The sequence below is a fragment of the Tasmannia lanceolata genome, unplaced genomic scaffold (assembly GCF_043159265.1).
Source record: "Tasmannia lanceolata isolate RefF3 unplaced genomic scaffold, GAP_Taslan_0.1 ptg000008l, whole genome shotgun sequence".
Lineage (NCBI taxonomy): Eukaryota > Viridiplantae > Streptophyta > Magnoliopsida > Canellales > Winteraceae > Tasmannia > Tasmannia lanceolata.
Window position 1 is genome coordinate 23714015 of NW_027518685.1, and position 21518 is coordinate 23735532.

The 21518-nt window shown below is 37.8% G+C and overlaps 2 protein-coding genes across 3 annotated transcripts; both read left to right on the forward strand.

Moving 5' to 3' along the window:
• Nucleotides 1–4097: 4097 nt before the first annotated feature.
• LOC143884888 (GATA transcription factor 27-like) lies at nucleotides 4098–14022 on the forward strand. The gene is made up of 9 exons (XM_077388732.1): nucleotides 4098–4211; nucleotides 4510–4568; nucleotides 8187–8552; nucleotides 11330–11705; nucleotides 11937–12024; nucleotides 12219–12322; nucleotides 12498–12684; nucleotides 12832–12943; nucleotides 13481–14022. Exons 2-9 carry the CDS (start codon nucleotides 4529–4531, stop codon nucleotides 13759–13761), a joined length of 1554 nt encoding a protein of 517 aa, XP_077244847.1. The 5' UTR covers nucleotides 4098–4211; nucleotides 4510–4528; the 3' UTR covers nucleotides 13762–14022.
• A 1083-nt stretch (nucleotides 14023–15105) lies between these two features.
• LOC143884887 (Tetratricopeptide repeat (TPR)-like superfamily protein) lies at nucleotides 15106–20682 on the forward strand. 2 transcript variants are annotated; one of them, XM_077388730.1, is made up of 2 exons: nucleotides 15106–15580; nucleotides 18704–20682. In XM_077388730.1, exons 1-2 carry the CDS (start codon nucleotides 15197–15199, stop codon nucleotides 19961–19963), a joined length of 1644 nt encoding a protein of 547 aa, XP_077244845.1. In that variant the 5' UTR covers nucleotides 15106–15196; the 3' UTR covers nucleotides 19964–20682. The 2 variants fall into 2 exon arrangements, with proteins under 2 accessions (XP_077244845.1, XP_077244846.1); XM_077388731.1 differs by lacking the exon at nucleotides 15106–15580 and adding an exon at nucleotides 16768–17693.
• Nucleotides 20683–21518: the final 836 nt, after the last annotated feature.

Genomic DNA, 21518 nt, shown 5'->3' on the forward strand with positions numbered 1-21518 from the left:
TTGGTTGTTAGAATTGACGGCGATGATCATCTGCGTACTCATTATGAACGGGCAATTAGTTGTTAGAATTGACGGCAATGATCATCTGCATACTCATTATGAACGGGTCCAAACTGTAACTACTGTGTGTGTCTGAGAGAGAGAGAGAGAGAGAGAGAGAGAGAGAGAGAGAGAGAGAGAGAGAGAGAGAGAGAGATTTTGGATGGTGGTAGATAAATGGAAAAGGTAGATTAGTTGGGATGATCCTTGTGGAATGATTTTCACGTATTGGGACAAATTGGTATGAAGAATGATCATGAGGTGGAAGACACAAATATTAAAAATAAGAAAGAGAGAGAGAAAATAGAATGAGTCAGTCACTTATGTAGATAGCTACCAGAAAATAAGTTCCAAGGTGTTTGCACCCATTATTGGGCAGAGTCAGTGACGAAAGAGGGAATTGTTAAACCATGACTCCTTGGAACAAGTCGATGAAGTAATTGTTAAACCATGACTGAATTGTTAAACACAAGGCCTAGATCTTGATACAAAACAGATGGAGTCCCTACGCATCTTCAAGTCTTAATTAAGTTAAACGAGCCCAAACTCTTTTAATGTAGCTTTATGACTCCAATTTACAAATACACCATCACCTTGGGATCCAATTCCTAAGGTCCATTCCCATACACCTTATTTGCCTTCCAATATAAAACGACCACTGCCATTTCTAATTTACTAATACCATGACCTTGGGATCCAATTCCAATTCCAATTCCAATTCCAATTCCATATATTTAATTGAGGGTGTTTTGAGTCCAAGCTGTGCGATGTGCTTGTTGGGGCACATGGATTGTAATGGGGAAGTCGCCCTCTCCCCCATCAAAATAAGAAAGTAGTGGAGGCATGATGAACATGATGGGTGCTTCGAAAATAAAAATAAAATAGACGAAGGGTATATTTGTCATTCTGTTAGTCATCTTACAATTTATAATTGGAATTTTTGCAAAAGAAGCCTTCTACTTTTTCTTCTTTTTTTTTACAAAAACAGCCTTCTAGTTTGACAATGTACAAATGGAGTCAACACATTCGAGTGAATTTTGCAAATCCAGTCATGCCAACAAATGGTGACCAAAATACAATCTGTGGTAGATTTTTAACTCATAAAAAGACCAAAATGTCCTTACATGTGAAAAAACGAAAATTACCTTCTAAAAAGACTAAAATGCCCGTGACGCTCCGTGATGTATTTTGATAGGGTGGCAGCGGTGGCTCTCACCAAGTCAACTCAAACCCATGCATCAGGTGGGGCCTACCATAATACCTCAAGTTTTGATGGGGTAGGTCTCACGATCTCCACCTGAGCCATGCATAGGGTGGGGCCCACCATTATAGCTCGTGTTTTTTTACTTTGCAATTTTTAAACTGTTTATTGAGACTTGAGAGTATTTTGCAAAGTGTAACAACCGTAAAAGCTAATTAGAAAAATGTAAAGCATAGGGTGTAGAGGATATAAAATCAAGGGTACCCGAATATCATTTCGATATATACTAGCATTCTTGGCCACGCACATGGGTGTAAAATAATGGCCCCCACGCATCAAAACATGAGGTGTAAAATGGTGAGCCCCACCCTATGCAAGGGTTCGGGTGGAGATCTTGGGACCTACCCCCTTAAAACATGAGGTGAAATGGTGGACCCCGCCTGATGCATGGGTTTGAGTTGAGTTGGTGGGGACCCTCTATCGAAACATATCACCGAGCATCATGGGTATTTTGGTATTTTTACAATATAATTTTCGTCTTTTCAAATAGAGGGACATTTGACCTTTTTAAAAGCTAAAATAATCTACCATGGATATTTTGGTCACAAATTGATGGCATGATCAGATTCATTAGTAAAATTCACTCAAATGTATTATGTGACGACTCTATTTGTAAATTGTCAAACTAGAAGATCATTTTTGAAAATAAAGTAAAGTAGAAGACTTCTTTTGCCAAAAATCCCTTTATAATTTTACTACAATTCTCATCTTTCTCCTGCTAAATATACTGTAAAAAGAAAGCCATGTGCTGATCGGATCGACATCGATAAGACCTGTTAAATACCGTTGAAAATACCTTGATCTCATAATCGTAGGCCCCTTGATCCATCAAGCTTACTTATGTTTGAAAAGCAAAGCTAAACATTTGATTTTTGTAGTCAATTTGGGCACCAAGACCATGATAATTGCCTCGTGATGTTCTAAAAGATCAACAATATTTATTTCACCCTTGTGGGATCCAAAAATTTACTTCTACCATTGATAAAAAAAAGTGACTTTCGACTATGCAAAAAGTCATTTTGTCAGCCAGTGGTGAAAGGCAATTTTTAGGTCCTACAAGGGACCATAGTGAGTATGTATGTAAAATTGAGACCATTGATTTTGTAGAATCTCACAAGGTGACCCAGATAGCCTTGGGAACAGACGTCCCACGCATAAGATAAAGAACTACAAAAATGAAGGGCTTAGATCTTTCTTAAGGAACCCTAAAAGAAGGCTTGATAGATCAAGAGCCTAGGATCATCCAATCAAGGTGTTCTTAATGGCATTTAGCTGGACTTATAGTCGTTGTCTGGATCAATGGATCTGATCATGATCATGTAATTAGGGCAGAAGTGGGGGCCTGATAAATGCCTTTTAGGAAGGATTGTAAAAGTGACTCTCTCTCTCTATGGGAAATGCTAAAAAGGAAACTTACCTTTATGCTCTTTCCTAAAAAGGCACTTATTGGGCCCCACTTCTGCCTAATTTACCTGATTAGATCCATTGATCTGAACGACAACCATAATTCTGACCAAATACCGTTAAGAAAAACTTGAGCGACCGAAGACTCGCTTGGGATTCCACCAATAAAAACTAAGGTCATGTTCAACCTTTCTCCGGCCCTTCTTCAATGTGGTAAATGAGAAATCCCAAAAATATCTAAAAATGATGTTCAACAACAGGGTCCGTTCCACCCATTTATCTCCTTTCTGATTTTCTTGTGTCTAAAGATACAAATAATGAGATTTTTCGAAGCGACTCTGATCCGTTTCGGAAGATTCCCACTATCCAATTTCCACCAATTTCCACTAATGAGCACACGAATGGGAACAGAACACGACTAAAGCCACCGATTTTTTGTAGTACTTGATCTTATGCATGGGATGTCCGTTCAGGATGGAGCGCTTCATTATGTTCTACAAGATCAGCGGTCTAGATTTCACATACACACTCCCGTGCTCCATTGATCCCAATATTGCCCTTTACCATCGATGGTGAAAGATGGTGAAAGTGACTTTCTCCATAGTTGTTCTCTTATATTTTATTTATTCATCACAAGGTCTATTTTTTTCTCCACCCACAAGCAAACAACACAAACACAACGGAAAAAAAAAAAAAAAAAAAACTAAAAAAAAGGAAATTTAAAAAAGAAATGTTTTAAGTTTTTGTTTTCCGAGATTTTATATGGTGTAAGGCCTTACAACAATACGGTAGGGGTACCGCCCTTGATATTTGATCCAAATGTCAAGGGTGGTACTTCCACCGTACAAAGGCCTTATTGTTGTAAGGCCTTACACCAAATAATTTCTCTGTGTTTTCCTCTCTTTCTTTTTTCATGCTTCTTGCATATTTGTATTTACTACATTTACAAACACCAAGAGAGAATTAAAATATTAAAGGAAGATAAAAACAACACCTTCTCTTGTTTCTTTCTTCCCCTTTCTTTTTTTTTTCTTTTTTTTTTTCATGACTCTTTTTTGGGTTTTGAAAATTATCAGAATTAGAAAGGTCGAGGGTCAACAAGGTATATGTAATAATATTCATCTACCTTCCTTCTATCACATTTAAAAAATCCTAATGATATTGGCACTACCATGTTTTAATTTAATAACAGCACAAACCCAGCTTGTCTTTTCTTTTTAATTAGCTTATGAGAGCTGTTTGGGAACTGTAATAACCTTCGACAACTGTTTAAAAAATAAAAGACAAGATGAGTTAGTGCAATTATTAAAACATGGTAGTACCAGTATCAGCAGCCTTAAAAAAATGTTTATATATTAATTTCATAAGAAAGAGCAAAGAAAGTTGAACATTTACTCTATATACCAGAGGACAAACAAACGCCCTTCATATTCACCTTCATTTCTCCACCAAGAATTTGTTTCCTTGAAGGGTTTTCTTTCTTTCATTGGATTCTACAAAACCCAATGTAAAACCTATTTCAATCTGTAAATGTTTAGTCTATTCATCTATTTTTGTGATTTTCCTAAGACTAGGATATAAGCTCTTTTTGGGTTCTTGGGCTTTAAATTCTGCTACTCTTTTTGAGTCTGCAAAGAATCTTTCGCCAGCCCATAATATTGCTTAAAAGTGGTTGTATAAAACAAACCCATTCGTGCAATTTTTTTCTTGAATTTCTATCAAGAAGTCACTGTTCTTTATTTTCCCATTTTATCCTCCTCTTTGTTTTCTTTTTCTTTTTTTTTTTTCTCTATTTTTTGTTCAAGATTAAGGAGTGAGAGAGGCATGGGAAAGCAAGGTCCTTGTTATCATTGTGGAGTTACAAGTGAGTCCTTATTCATTTTTCATGGCTTTGTTAGTGAGTCTTTATTCATTTTTCATGGCTTTGTTTATCTTAAATATTTAAGAAAATCTGTAGTTTTTCTCTTCCTTTCTATATTCTTCTGTTTTTTTTTTTCATTCTTCTAGATCAGTGGGCTTTAACATTAATCAGTAATATCTTGAGCAAGATTCCCAATTCCCTGGTGTGTTTCAATGATAACTGGATTAATTGAACATGGAACTAAGAAAAAAAATTCACTTGTTTATATGTTTCTCTAGTCTTTTCATTTCATCTGAATTTCTACTTGTTTATGAATTTTATTGAAGGCTGAAAAGATTATAGAGGGTCATTGTACTCTCTTTGATTTCATTGAGTTATAATTATTTATTTGGTGTATATGTTCTTTTGGATATCTGGTTAGTTTTTTTATGCTTCTGTTTGATTCAGTATACACTGGTGAACTGTGTTCCAAAAGAGTATGTTGTGATTTCCATATGTTTCAAGGTTTTTCGGTGGTGTGATAATTGATAGCCCTATAAAAAAAGCTCAGCCTTTCTCCCTTTCCTTTTTATCTTCTTTCTGTCATGTGTTTCTTGAAGAACAAAATTTATGGTTCAGTTATACTGAAGGTATTCTGACCGTACCCATATCAGAAATCATTGTAAGATTCAGTGGGTTGGGGCAGTTGTTTGTTGGCTCAAAGGATCTGATTGTGCTTTTCTTGTATTTGTTCACACATATATTCTTTGTATCTTCCAATGTCATATTCAATATATGCTTCTAGTTGTTCTTCCTATGTAATGTTTTCAGGCTATTATGCCAAGTTGGCAACTGAGGTCAATCTGGCTCCAGATTATTTCATCTATTTTCGAGTTAAAGATGCTATTCCTGTCAAATTAGTTGGAATAATCGTCTCTCAAATATCTTTCTATCTCATCCTCTGGGCATTTGTTTTGGCTTATGAAGATAAACATGGTGTGGACCAAGTTGCAAAGTTCAATGCCAATGCATAACCATCACAGTAGCAAAAACGGACTCTGTAATAGGAGAAATGCTAAGGTACAAAAAAGCTACTAGGAGTAGAAGAAATTGTCGCTCCATAGATTGGTTAGACATTAATCATCTTCTTGAAACTTTTGCTCACTTCTTGTGTTGTGATGTGCTCAGTGTTTCCCCCTTAGCTGTTACCTTCTCTTGAATCTCTTCTTCTCTCCTATTTTCAATAAGCTTTGCTCATTACTCATAGCTCCAGATATTGTTGGACCCTGTCGCTTATACCTTCCACTTCCTTGGATATTGTTGGCTCACTCTTCATTTCACAAACTTCCCGACTCTTTACTAGTTCCTTCCTAACATGTTGATCCTCATCAACCATCACTCTCCACCATGGGTATCTCTCCTTCACAATTTGTCTTTTATGAATCCTTTGATTCTTGGTTCCTTTTCACTATACATGTCTCCCTCATTCATTAAGTGTCCTATACAAAGGCCCTTTTCATGCTTATTTGCTGAGCTTAGGCTCAGTAATGCGCTGAATTAGGGCCCCGATCTTTTGCTAAGAAACCAATGGGCTGCAATCAGACGTAAAAAAACTAAGCTGGAGTTAGTTGTGCCAGCTTAATGCTACCTGGAACATGTTTAACCAAAAGATACCTCCAAGAGTTTGGCATGATTAACCATAGAATTTTCAATTTTGTCCCATTTTGAGGATACTGGGCTCATGCCGTCATCATTCTTATTGATGTCAAGTAATTCCCCCTTTTTAACAGCTTAACATGAAAATGTCATTGGAATTTGTTGTATCAAGTGAGCATCTTGCTAGCCGTTTATTGAAGATCTTATACCCTCATCGAGAATCCATGTGCTTGGAGCTCTGGGATGAGGTTTGGAATAGCATATTGCTTTGTTTGACATTTTGTCCATGCCATCATCATGGGTGCCATGACCCATTTAATCGTGTATTTTGTTTTATTGGAAATGACGCATAAGAAGTTTACAACACCAACATGTATTTCAAATACACACATTTATACAATTATATTCGACATTCATTTTTTGTTTTAGTTTGCATGACAAAGAATGGCAAGGGTCCACAAGAGGGTATGTCGCAACCCAAATATTTCATTTATGTTTTAAAACACCAAACTGACTCGCCATACATCAGGCTGTGCCATATGGAGCTTAATCCCTCATGTTTTTCTATATGGGCACTACATATATACCATGCCAATAGTCATGGCATGTGAAGGGATACTATTTTCTCGACTCATCATGTGTCCCGCATTGGCTTGCTTGAATCATGCTACATGACATGACACTATTTGAAACATAAATTTCAGTAGACCTATATTTTGTTTGGGTTCCAATGAAATCCTTCAGACTCTTGTTGTTCACTCGAACACTTAAACAATTTCTTTGGTTTATAGGGATGACATTGTCATTATTGGTACTGATTTCTATTTCATCATCAGCAATGGCATTTCTAGCATGAGCTTCATATGGACCCGGGCAACTTTTATACTCGAAAATGTAAATATGCCACTTGCCTCATGGGAAATATTTAGCACGCTTCCGTGAACTTCGACCTAATTTAACTAATTGTTGCCAGCCTCATGTATGTCATGGCATTGGTTAGTCCATGGATACTCCATGCCATCTTAATAATAAATTCATGATCACTAATCAGATCATATACAACATTTGGGTCATCACTGTCACCTTTTATACATTCACTCACCAATGGATCACTTCACTTAATCTAATGATGACAAGGTTATTTAGCTTGATGATTTTCTCTTCATTGTCGGGTTTTGTCTGTCTGGTCTCTTCCCTCATCTAATAAATGAGCAAGAAACAATCAATAGCCATTTTAGAGACTGGATATCATGTCATCTACTTAATATAGATCCACGTGCTTCTTTGGGACCTTGATGTTTTCTCTGATTCCTTTTATAAAAATGATCAGAGTTATAACTATGGTTTAATCCTATCCGATGTTTCATTAGTCTCGACATGCTGTCAATTCCAATAAATCTCCCCTATATTTTCGCTAATGCAGTATGAGGTTCTAAGCTTATTGGCGAGTGTATATTAGAGATATGGCTACTAATAAACTGGGCCTCTTTGGACTTCACTCACAAACTATCTAAATACCCACTTTTTATGCCTCAATGATAACTAAGCAGTGAATAGAAGCGATTCCTAGGCCGGAGCTAGAGTTTAATGCTAGATGGTCTCGTAGTCAAATTTCATGTATTGCCTTCATTAGATTACTTGCCAGGTTTGTAGTGTCCGGTTGCAGTTTTGTTGCCCAAGACGTTTCTACTTTTATGGTTGTTACTACTTGAAAGATAAAAATAAGATACTTCATCTTCCCATAAATATAGAAATTAGACTATAATAAGTTACCTATGGCCGTGCAAGCATGTAATTTCCTCTCATTTGAGTTCTACATTGCAAACATACATTAGGTCATTGTGGACCTCAATTTTTTGATTTGATGAAATGGGATTAGATGACAATTTTGTTGAGCTTTTTTTCGTTCTCTCTTATGTTTGTTGGATTTTACATTTTAAGTAGCATGCTTCTGGGTGTGTGTTTAATGTTTTCATAATGCTATAGGCACTCCTCTATGGCGAAATGGGCCACCAGATAAGCCAGTTCTGTGCAACGCATGCGGGTCTAGATGGAGAACAAAGGGTACTCTTGCAAACTACACTCCACTACATGCCCGTGCAGACCTTGGTTCGGTGGACTACAAAGTTCCCAAAGTAAAAAGTATATCCATCAAGACCATAGAGCAGAAATTGCACAAAAGAAAGCACTACAATGATAATGTAGAAGTCAAAGGGGAAGCTCGAGATTACGACCAGAACTTCCGAAAACCGTTGGATGAGGATACAAGCAATAGATCTAGCTCTGGATCAGCAATATCATACTCTGAGAGCTGTGCCCATTTTGGAAGCACAGATGCAAGTGATTTGACAGGTTCACAATCCAATCAAAGATTATCTAAATTTCTCTTGTTTGATTTTCCTTATAGTTTTATTCTTCAAGTCTTTTTTTTTTTTTTTTTTAATGTTGAAAGGCTGTGCCGGAGTTATCTCAGTATTGGCAGAATCCCTTGAAGGGTTCGATTTTGTCTAATATATCATCCATTTCAGTATTTTGATGTCGCAAAAATCTTTCTAAAATTAAGATATCCTGTATTTTAAACATGATCGCTGGGTTCCTTCTCCTATACTTAACTTTTGAGAGAAACTCAAACTATAACTCCTATTTAAAACCGTAATGCTATTTGATGTAGTCTTGATCTGGATTGTCGAATGGCATATTCTCTGTCCATGCATTTCATTTTCATTATTATTATTATTATCTTTATTAGCATTTAACTTCATTCAGGAATGTCATAATGGGTTGAAATGGCATTAGCAATGTGACATCTGAGATTTCAGTCTTTTCATATTTTTTTCCTAGCATAAAGAAAAGATAGTGGTTGATTCCACCTCAGCATAGATGCGTTCTAATGTGTCTTTCAAATTAACTCTATTTAAAATTATACCATTGCCTATTATGAAATCTCTCCAGTTCGAAGTTTATTTTCTTTTGAGAGGATATCCCAAATTTTGGTCAATGACAATAACAGTGTTTAAAAACTTGGACTTAGACGAGAACTTGTTCAAGGTAGAAATGAATTAACATGGGTGAGTCGGTGATTGACACGGTCAATTTTTCACTAACTCGGGTAAGCCAAGGGATTTTTTTGATTGACTTAGGGAAAAACTCGAACTCGGTCAAGGAAAATTGAGTCGGGTAGGGAGATTTGTTGATTGACGCCGTATGTTTTTAAATAGTGCAATAACATGCCTATTTGTTGATGTTATAGCTAATTTGCATTGACAAATATACGTGCGTGCGATATAAAAATTTGAAGAAGAAGAAGACTCCTTTGCATCACTCTAATTCATAGTTATGGATATCGTTTTGTTTGGCATTCCATTTTGGTCAGTGGGACGGGATGTACTAGTGTTTTGTCCGTTTCGATGTTCCGTTTTGGAAAATATGCTACGACCGAAGATTTTTTTTCTTAAAAAAGTTAAAAATTGAAAAGTTCAAAATATAAAAAATTGCTAGAAAAATATAAGAAACCATTATATCAACCAAATTTAACAAAAAGACACATTTTATTACTTGAAGTATCAAAATGATTACAATACGTCAATGAAACTAAAAAAATTTAATCATAACAAATGCTAAGTGCTTATTATAAAGATTACAAATAAAAATGAAGGTTGAATTCTTCACATTTCTCATAGATCAGATATTATCACCCAAACCTGAAACAATTCAAATAAAACTTAAAAAGTAGTGTTGTTCTGCAAGTGCCTTGTGTTATGTCGGAGATTGATCATCAGGTTTGGATTATACATCTTGTGGAAGCTACACGGGTCCAGCTTCGCAATGAGCTGGGTTGGGGGTTGCAGGAGGGCAGTGCGCCCCTACCTCGAGGGGTCTGGGGACGGAGCCTCTAATATTGTTTAGGAAGAAGAGGAGAGAGAGTGAAAGAGTGCACAGTCACAAATCAATCCATCACCATTAGCTTCGTTTTGATGAAAGAAAACCACCATAAGTGATGGATTTTGATTCTAGTGAATAGTTAGTGAAAAATCACAAAAAGAAACTATAGGGACAAAAGCTCTCTAAAACCCTAAATCTCTCTATGAAATGGAAAAAATAGGGGATTTGATGGCTTTTCATAACCCTCATTTGTTTAAGGGGAGGAGCAAAAAAAGGCACAAAATACCCTTCAAAAGCTATAAAACGGTAAAAAAATAAGGCCAAAAACTAAAATATAGACATTGGGGTGCTTTTCTATAATTTTTTTTTAAAAATCGACTTCAGAAGAAACATGATATTGACAAAACAAAACGAAATGAACTGGTACACAACGAAATTCTGACCAGGACGTTTCGCTCCTGGTTTTTGTACCGGTTTTCCTGTTATCACAAAACATTTTGCCTGTACTAGGCAAAACGAAACTATGTCAATAATTGTGCCGATGTTCCTTTACAAAGTTTTCTTCTGTAACTTGTTACTGAAAAGCAATTAGAGATTTTTTTCTCTCATGTCTATGTATGAACCAGAATTGCCATTTTATTCCTAACCTGAAAGAAAAGACACTATGTCCAATGGTCCTCCTTTTCATAATCACAATTTATACAACTACTTGGGCTAGATCCTTGCATGAATGGCCCTATATAAGGTACACAACAGAAACACAACATATTCTACCCAGGATATGAATAATAAAAGAAAGTGCATGAAGTGCAACTTATTCCCAACACTACATTCTATTTAGAACCGTGTCAAATTTGTCTCCACCATGTCAAGTTTCTGAAAAAAAAAAAAACAACTGTCCTTAAATTCCTTATTACATTGGTCTGCCTAAATTATCTGAAAGATAGTCCTGGTCCTTCTCCTTTAGTTAATTTAAGGAGTTTCTTATGTGTTAGATTTGAGGACCGTTTCAAAACCTTGGTTTGATCTGTAGGGGAAGATTTCATCCTTCAATTAACTTTCTGCCCACCAATCAATAGCGTTTTTTTGTGTGTGTAGGTGATGCATTACAACTTTCAAGCTTAAGACTGTTCAGAATGTGGTGCTCCTTCGTTGTATAGAATATAGAATTGTTTTCTCCATTAATTGATTCCAAATTCATTTGAATTTTATATTAAATGATCTATCTCCATTTCACTTGTATTCAGGTTCAGCCCAGTCGCATGTCTGGGACTCACTTGTGCCTTCAAAGAAGAGGTCATGTGTTAGCCGCTCAAAGCCGTCTTCTATCGAAAAGCTCACAAAAGATCTACATTGCATTTTGCACGAGCAACAACTGCCTTTCCTTTCAGGATCCTCAGAAGAAGACTTGCTTTTTGAAAGTGAAATCCCAATGGGCTCTGTTGAGATAGGCCATGGAGGTGTACTCATTAGGCATCCAAATTCAACCGCCCGAGAGGAGGAATCAGAGGCAAGCTCCCTCCCCATAGATAGCAAAGCGTATGTACAAAGAAGTCTTACAAATGTTTGCAATGAAAAAGATAAGAAAACTGCAGGACAAGGAGCAGAAGAGAGTACAAAAAGGTGCTTTCAAATTTATTAATCTCAAGTTAAAAATAACTTGGCATATGCACAAAGAAGTCAGAATTTAATTGCATTTGAGCCCATCTTTCATTGGATGCATTTCCTTTGTTTCCTTGATTTCACAATGTGATATTGGGATTTCCTCTTTATAATCAGGAGTGCTTGGTTTCTCTGGGTGAAGTGTTAGTAGATTGATTCCTATGGCTTAACATTTCCATTTGTGATTCACAGGGTTGTGATTCACAGGGACAAGTTTTCCCAAGAGAAGTTTCGTGTGCTGAGAAATAGCAATTCACCCCTAACATCCACAGATTTGAGAGTAAGATCTCAATTATGTTAATATTTTCATTTGATGGCATTTGATTAGTTTTCCCAGCAAACTTATTTCAAATCTAATTTAGTGTATCATGACTTAATTATCTGTAAGTGTTAGTCGAGTGGGCATTTTTATTTGTTTTTGTTGTTCCTGATATTACCAAATAACTCACATGGTTGGAGTAAATGTTGGAGTAGGATGTCGTTAGCTTTGAGGCGTTCATGAGACATCTGACAAATGAAGAACAACAGCAGTTGATGAAATATTTACCTTCAATCGATGCTACGAAATTTCCTGACAGGTTGTTATATTTGTTTTTTTTTAATGGAAATAGGTTGTTATATTTGTTCTTCATGATTACGTTTATGATTTATGTAGTAAAGAATAACTAACATGATTTCTTCTTAGCTATGACTTTATTTCTATATGTGTATCGATTCTGTTTAGAATATGATGCCCTTTTGTCTCCTGTGCAGCCTTACAAGCATGTTTGAAAGTCCTCAATTTCTGGAGGCCTTGTCGTCCTTTCAGCAACTACTTTTGGAGGGCATCTTTGATCTCTCTTATTCTGGAGTAAAAGCCGAGGAGTGTCGGACTTTAAAGAGGCTTGCATTACTTAATTTGACCAAATCCAAATGGGTAGAACATTATAATCGGCTCAAGGTAAGATCTGATGACCCTTTTTTTTCTACATTCCATAAGTTTTGATGTTAAAATATTGAAGTGTTCAATTACAGTGGATTGTATTTCTTGGAATGGAATTACAACATGGTCCAATTTCTAACTGAAATTTTGTTTCATATCCTTTAGGATATAAAACATAAACAAATTAAAGAAGGAAGCGTAGGACATAGTTTCCTTGGGTCTGGTAACTTGAAACCATCCAAGAAACCTCGTGACTGCCAAAATGAGAACTTTCCAGGTTAGTCAATTTCCAGTTTTCTGCTATACAGATAAGCTTGATGGAAGTAACAGATATGCATATCACATGCTATGCCAAAAATACCTGCAATATTTTAAAATATAGCGATTTTATCGCGACATTTTGATAAAACTACAAAATCCCGAAATAATCCCTAGAATTTTAAAAATATAGCGATATTTTCTTTTACCGTGATAATATCACGATATTTTTACAGTATTTTAACAATATTTTTTATTTTTCCTAATTGATATATTTTTAAATAATTTTTTTATCGCCCTTTCCTGATACACACCCGAAAAAATAAAACAAATTTAATGTATCCCGAGATTTTTCCTTGCTGAGAAATTCCCGAGAACGAAATTTGTGACTTAGATCACATGTTATTCTTTGTTGCAATATCTTCACTCATCTGTATAGCTCACTGCTTGTTGTCATCTTAGAACTTAGAACACCCAATGCGTGCTTCTTTTTCTTATTTTTTCCCAATTTTCTTTGTCAAAATATGGTGTTACTGATTTTGATTGATATTTTAAGTTCCGGAGCCAAAAGGCATGATGAAAAGCCCCAAAAGAGTGCGTAAGTACGGGTCAATGGACAATGAAATAAGAGCAACGTATGGCACCGTGGGCATGGACAATGAAGTGTCTTGCTTTAGTCCAAGTAGCCTGTTTGCCTTTCCACCAGACACAGGCTCCATGATGCTGGATTCTTTGCAATTCACCGATGAAAGTTCTGATCAAGATCTCTTGTTTGATGTGCCTTCAAATTCCTCATTCCCAGAGGCCGAGCTTCTACACACCCATCTTTGGAAATAGAAAACTCCCTCAAGCAATTCCCTTTAATATGTTTTTATGGGTTATTCTCTTTGATACGTTTGAGTATGGTGACCTGTTTTGATCTGACATTTTCAGGGTTGAATGTGGTTGGTTTTTTGTATAGGATGATACAAGTTATATTGTAGCTCATAGGTGCGACAGAAGTCGATTTTACAACTGATTGAGAGGGAGTTGAAAATGTATGCAAGTATGTTAGTTGTTGCTTTGCAAATAAACTAAGATTTACTTTATATTGCTTCATATTATGGATTTTGCTTGAGGTCTTCTTGGATACATTCTTATTGTTGAAGAAGCAAAGGTTTCTGTACAAATGAAACCAATATGAATACAGGGATGATGGGGTGCATATACTCAATACAGGGATAAGAAGGCAAGACAGGGTGGGTTGGTTTGTAGATCACATAACCTTCAAATATCCATCAAGCCTAAGATCAGTACTGGACTATTCAATCCTTCTGAAACATTCAGTGACTAGCATCCTTGACTTGTTCTCAAACACGTTTCAGCCATTGGATCAGCTGATTGGTTTCTCTCTCTAAATGGGTTGCTGTTCTCGAATAAGATCCAATGGCTGAAACAGCTTTGAGATGTAACATTGGCCTAGAAATCAAGATGATGGATTGATCTCAGCGATCTAATCAATCACAACAATAATTAAAGAAATGTCGATGGATGGCTGATATTCAGTAAACAAAAACACTTGTGGATCAAACAATATCTAATGTCAGATTCGCGGAGAAATTTGATTTCTAATGTCATATTCACGCAGAAATTTCCGACCCAAGTTAGCTGAGAAATCAACCCTTAATTTATTTCAGGAAATAAAATGTAAGGTACTTAATAGCTATAAGCATATAAGTGAGCCGCAATTTTGTCTTATTCATTTAATTCAACAGAGGTGGCTGTGTTCTCTCCTGCAAAAGTGAGCCGCGAAATGACTTTCTGCCGAATTGACTAGTAAATCCCCCCAAATAAACTTTCATATATAAGATTTTAAATCATTTAAGGGGTCACACAAAGGTATTGTTAGTACGTCGATTTTAGTGGCCTGCCATTTCTAGCTAATTGAGACATCTTCGTGGACCGGGCCGGGCCGGACCGGACCCAACTCGAGTAAAGCATCCAAGGAGGAGAAATCAAGTGTTATTAGGGGAAGCTCATTAACATGAAGCTTGGCCTGGCCCACTTTCCGATCATTAAATTTGAAATGAAAACAACCGTCCATTTGGAAGTCATAGATCAGACAGTTCAGATCTTCCTAAGAGTAAGTGGGCCCGGATTAGGCTTCTCATGTCCACTTATCTCTCTACTAAATAAACAGAGAAACCAAAATCTCTCTCTCTCTCATGGAGGCGAACCTAAAAATCCCTCTCTTCACTCAGAAACCCTAATTTTCTTCTCTGAATCCCACAAAATGCAGATTCATACCTCCATTTTTTCTCCTCCTCGTCCTCTTCAAACCCTCACTCTCTCCTCGACCTCTTATTATTCACGAGCGCTGCTTCTAGGGTTTCGTCAAAGCCCCGTAGTAATTCTTAGAACAAATCGGAACCGAGAGAACTCGATAGTCTGTTCGATCTCCCAAGTTCATAACTACGGAACATTGGATTACGAGAACCGTCCGATCCTGAAATGGAGCTCACTCTACCGTAGGATCTCATTGATGGAAGATCCTAGTCTCGGTTCTTCCACTATTTTGAATCGATGGGAAGAAGAGGGGAGAAAGCTCAGGAAGTGGGATCTTTGCCGCATCGTTAGGGAGCTGAGGAAGTTTCGGCGATTCAAGCTTGCTCTTGAGGTCTGTTGCTCCTTCTTTTACTGGATTTTTTTTTTTAATTTTTTTTATTTTGGTGATTGCATTTTAGGGTTTTGTTAAGTTCTTTTCTTTATTAGCTTCCTCAATTATGAAATGAAAATTATGTACTTTTCTTTATTGGCTTCATCAACTATGAAAACTATGTACTTTTTAATATCATCTCTGCATCCATGTAATAGTTTTATTTCACTAATTTAAGTATAGGAGTCCCAATTAGGCTAGGGGTTGATCTGCAGCAACGATTATGTGTGTGTGTGTGTTTTTTTTAAAATTTTCATGACTTGCATAGTCAATAAATATGAAAGGCCTATTGGCTCTGAAAACAATTGGATATGAATGAAAATTGATGTTTTCTTATATTGATTGGATGTGATGCTTTATATACTAGGTTAGTCTCCTACCCCTAAACTCTTTATCTTTCTTTTGTTCTTTTATCATCTCATTCTCTTTTTTTCTCCCCACACTTTCCTTACCCCTCTTCTTGTCCTTCACCCTTCTCTCATCCTTTTCATTTATCCTTCTCCTCTTTCTCACCCCACCTCCCCCAACCACAGTTGGGTTCATACGCCGCCCCCTTCTATTCCTCTCTCTCGCTCCACCCTCCCCAACCATAGTTGGGTTCATACGCTACCCCCTTCTACTCCTCTCCCTCACCCACACAATTGCGTTCATAAGGTATCTGCTTCTACCAATGTCTTTCTTCTTTCTTGATCTTGATTTCTTTCTTGATATCGTTTCCTTTTTTTTATCTTGATTCTATTTTCTTTTCTTTCTTTATCTTTGCTGCGAACAGCTCCTCCTTTCTCTCACTCTAGATTTCTCTTTCCCCTTTTGGATATCGCCTGCATCTAGACAACTTTGACTGAGAAATAAAGCTTCGGAACCATTGATTCCATCATTTTTTTTTAATTTCCTTCTTTTTCTTGGATGAAGTAATGAGAAAGAATAAAAACAACCATACAACAACAAGACGTTGGACCATTTCCCAAATCATTTTGTCGACTCGCGGCTCCCTCCCTAGGGCGACGAAAGCTTTAGGGAGGGGAGTCGGTCTTCTCTTCTCTTCTCTTCTCTTCTCTCTCTCTCTCTCTCTCTCTCTCTCTCTCTCTCTCTCTCTCTCTCTCTCTCTCTCTCTCAGAATGGATTCGGGAGGAGGCGCCGGGAGAAAGGCCGCTGGCTGACCGGATCTGGCCGGGGAGGCTGGGTTTTTGCGTCTCTCTAGCCCTTTCTCTCACCAATCTCTCTCTGATCTTACCCTCTCTCTTTCGTCTCTATCTCTCTTTGATCTCTCTGATCCCTCTCCCTCTGATCTCTCCCCTCTCTCTCTCTCTCTCTCTCTCTTGATTGAAGGCTCCTAGTCGTGATGTGCTGGTGCTGTGAAAGGCCGTGGCTCCTTCGTGGAGGCCGGATCTGGAGCTGTGGAGGCCGGATCTGGAGTTGTGGTTCTGCCGAGGAGGCTGGATCTGGTGCCGTGGAAGGTTGTGGAGGTCATGGAAGGCTCGTGGGTTTTCGGATATGGAATTGTGGAGGTTGTGGGAGACCATGGAGGCCGAGGGTTGCCGGAGCTGTAGGCCGTGGCTCCTTCGTGGAGGCCGGATCTGGAGCTGTGGAGGCCGGATCTGGAGCTGTGGTTCTGCCGAGGAGGCTGGATCTGGTGCCGTGGAAGGTTGTGGAGGTCATGGAAGGCTCGTGGGTTTTCGGATATGGAATTGTGGAGGTTGTGGGAGACCATGGAGGCCGAGGGTTGCCGGAGCTGTAGGCCGTGGAGGTAGTGTGATGCTGTGGGTTGCCGGATTTGGCAATGGAGTCACCGGATCTGGTTGTCGGAGGCCGTGGGTTTCGGATAAATGTCGTGGGATGTGGCCTGGGGCCGAATTCTGATTTTTGGGGCTAGTGGAAGTAGGTAATGGCGAGGATGGCGGAAGATAGGCCAAATTTAATGGGGCTCACCGGAGCTTGGTGGTGGTGCGAGGCGGAGGCCGCCGAAGATCGGGGTTTTCGAGCGGGTTTTTTGAAATTTGAATTTGCCAGTTGGAATGAGGTGGAGTCTGTGTGGCATGGCAGACACGTATCCCGACTTAGTGGGGCCCACAAAGTAGGCACTTTTTGTTGGTTTCGATTCAAGTTAGGCTTTTGGGTAATGTAATGGGGAATGGGGATGGGTAAAATATAATGGATATGTAAGCTAACTCTACTATTTGTTGGGGGGAACGGTACTGTTGTAGCCTGTTAGGGGACGACTTGTCCCTTATTTGGCCCTTTCTTGGAATAATAAATGTCAATTTTAAAAAAAAATAAAACAAAACAAAAAAACAACAACAAGAAGACGTTCAACTTAACAATTCTTTGGTCCACTCGCTGTATTTTACTTGACCTACTTGGTACGAACATAGTGTTATTTTACTTGACCTACTGTTGTAGCCTGTTAGGGGACGGCTTGTCCCTTATTTGGCCCTTTCTTGGAATAATAAATGTCAATTTAAAAAAAAAAAAAACAAAACAAAAAGACAACAACAAGAAGACGTTCAACTTAACAATTCTTTGGTCCACTCGCTGTATTTTACTTGACCTACTTGGTACGTACAGTGTTATTTTCATGGTTAGTGGTTTAGTATTTGTGTTCCACTTATTGGAGATTTAACTAGTAAGTGCTAGTGCTGGTCTTTTATATTACTTGTGCATTTCTGGGGCATTTCTTCTATAGCAGGAATTTTTAATATTCTTCTTTTGGGTTCTCTAATATTATTTTATTTTTTTCTTACTGAACTGCACCAACGATAAAGAAATTGAACACTTCCTGATTGCATGCAATGTTAAATGATAAAAGAAGCAAATGATATTAATTGGCTGTCTTTGTTTAATTTTAGTATCACATATAATGACAATTAATGATAGCAGAAACAACCTAGAAAATCTGTGGCAGAGTTCAGAAAAAAGGAAAACAATTTTAAGAAATGCTATTTGAAGGAAAGGATCTACAACTAGTTTTCTCTCAGGCTATTCCTTTACCAGTGTATGCATTTGATCGAGGCTCCTTATACAATTTGTTTGGCCATTGGCTTATGCAATGGACATTCTTGGTTAAATTTGTGTGCTTTTTCTCAGGTGTATGAATGGATGATTGACCAAGGAGAAAGATTTAAGCTTACCTCCAGTGACATTGCTATCCACTTAGATCTGATATCTAAAGTGAATGGCATTTCAAATGCCGAAGACTACTTCTCAGGGCTTCCAGAGGCCTCAAAGGATATGCGTACCTATGGTGCTCTTCTGAATGCCTATGTCCAGGCAACAATGACAGAAAAGGCAGAGGCCGTTGTTGAAAAAATGAGGAATGGAGGTTATGCGAATCATGCACTTCCTTACAATGTGATAATGTCTCTCTATATGAAAATTAAGGAATACAAAAAAGTCATTTTGATGATCTTTGAGATGAAGAAGAACAATGTACCGTTCGATATATATTCCTACAATATCTGGATAACAACTTGTGGAGCTATGGGAGATACAGAGCAGATGGAACAGGTTGTTGAAAGTATGACACAGGACAACAGTATTAATGCAAACTGGACTACTTATAGTACTCTGGCTTCCATGTACATCAAACTAGGGCATTTTGAGAAGGCCAAAAATTGCTTGAAGGACGTTGAGCTTAGACTCACAGGTCGTGATCGAATACCTTACAATTTTCTCCTCAGTCTTTATAGTAGCATAGGTAAGAAAGAAGAGGTTTACCGCGTATGGAGCTGCTACAAATCAAGCTTCCCCAGCATTCTCAATTTGGGCTATTTCTCAATGATTTCTTCTTTGGTCAGATTAGGAGATATTGATGGAGCGGAGATGATTTACAAAGAATGGTTGTCTGTGAAAACGAGCTATGATCCGAGAATATGCAACATTTTCATGGGTTGGTATGTTAGAGCAGGGTTGTTGAAGAAGGCCGAGGACTTTCTTGCCCACGTGCGTGAAATAGGAGGCAAGCCGAACCCAAACACATGGGAAATCCTAGCAGAAGGGTACATTAGAGACAAGCAAATTTCCAATGCCTTGTCTTGTATGAAGGAAGCTGCCACCATCAAGAGATCGGAGATCTGGCGACCAAGACCCGCAAATATAGCTTCCTTTCTGGCGCTTTGTGAGGAGCAAGCTGACATGGAAAGTGTGGATATGATATTGGAGGTCCTTGAGAAGGGGAGATGCCTCGACATAGAGCCATACAAGTCGTTGATTAAAACACACGTCGGAGGCGATATGAAAGCTGAAAGATTCGAGTCGTCCATAGATAAAGATGAGATTGATGGTGATGATGAAACTGAAATGCTTCTCAACCAAACCCATTGGGTACCAGATGCCCCCACATGCTAGTGTTTCTCGTCTTCTCTGGTAGGTTTTAGTACCATATTCCCATATGGGTCACTGAAGTTCAACTCACACGTGCTCTTCTATACTGTGAGAATCTCCAGATATTGATTGAAGTTGAAAATGACAGAGATATCCAACAACTACAAGGAATGTGGCATTTGGCTGCTAATCGTTATTGCAATACTTACACAGGAAGAAGACCCCAAAAAAAAAAAGAACAAAAAAAACTCCTGTAACTGATTTACAGTGACCTCAATATTATCTGGTTCAAGAGCATCTGTTAAGGTGAGTTCCTTCTAAAAAAAATTCTCTTGAGATGCGTCTGCGTTTATGTGATTTTATAGGTGGCTTAGGGGTTAGGGCAATGCAAATATAGTGATAAAGCACTGTAAGTAGAGATCACTAATCACTAGTGACAAAGAATAAAATGGAGTTGCTGTTCTTAGAACAAAAAGAGGGGGTTCAAGAGAAGACATCTAAGGCTGTCTACTTCAGGGAAATGTCAAAAACGATATGAACCCTGTAAATTGCCAGAAGAGTTCAAGGGCAAAAAAGAAAATCCCATCTTCTCTTACAAATCAAATGTCTCTTTCATTATCTTCAGATCTTCAGTGGGAGGCCTATTTTGTTTATTTTTTCTTAGTTACAAGTATCTGTCATTTTCTATGGGATATGAATATATTATCATTTTCTATGAGATATAGATATTTTTTACTGTGCCACTCTAAAATCTCTAACAATCCCGAAAAGTCCACGCAAATGTAGCTGTCTTGCTTGTGCTTTAAAGGGCAAGCTTACATAGAGGCATCCTAGAAAGATATGTTAGAGCTGCTATGACTCTCGAAGGCTTGGTCTTTCACATGGTAAAGAGATGATTGATAGGGATGAAGAAAGTGAAATGGCTGTGAACCAGAACTATGGAAGTCTTTGATATTCTTTTGCTGTTTCTAAATGTGGAACCAAACCCAAATGGGTCCATTTAACCACATTTGCTTGGATTCTTAGTCTCTTGGGTTGGTTTTTCTGGACCATAAGCTCATGAGGGACGTTGAATCTCACGAGCATTACTGGATTGTTTGAATTGCCATTAATGGGAGTTTCAAATGACTTAAGTTTAACTACTACTAAGAAACATGGCATTTTGGGATTTCAGATTAAGGAACTTGCATGTGCATTCTGGTAAGTGAGTTTTACTACCATTATTTGCATATAAGACTACATGTAATTTTAGATTTACTTGGAGGATCTCAAATGAGGCTTGAGGGATCAAGAGACAAGAATCATCGATCAAGGATGATTCCTGCCTGATCAACGGAATGGATCACAACCACGTGGCACATGTGGGGCCCATTAATTGTATGTTAGGAAAGGGCTTATGATTAATTGTCATACTAATCTTTTTAGATGAAGGCTTACAGGATGGACAGAGTTCATACCTTTAGAATTATTCTACCTGAACATGTTTAGATTCTTTATCTCTGGAACTGTCTTCTGTGAGAGAACTACTTGGGTAGATACAAACCAGTGTATCTATCTAGTTTCCGAAGTGCAACATATC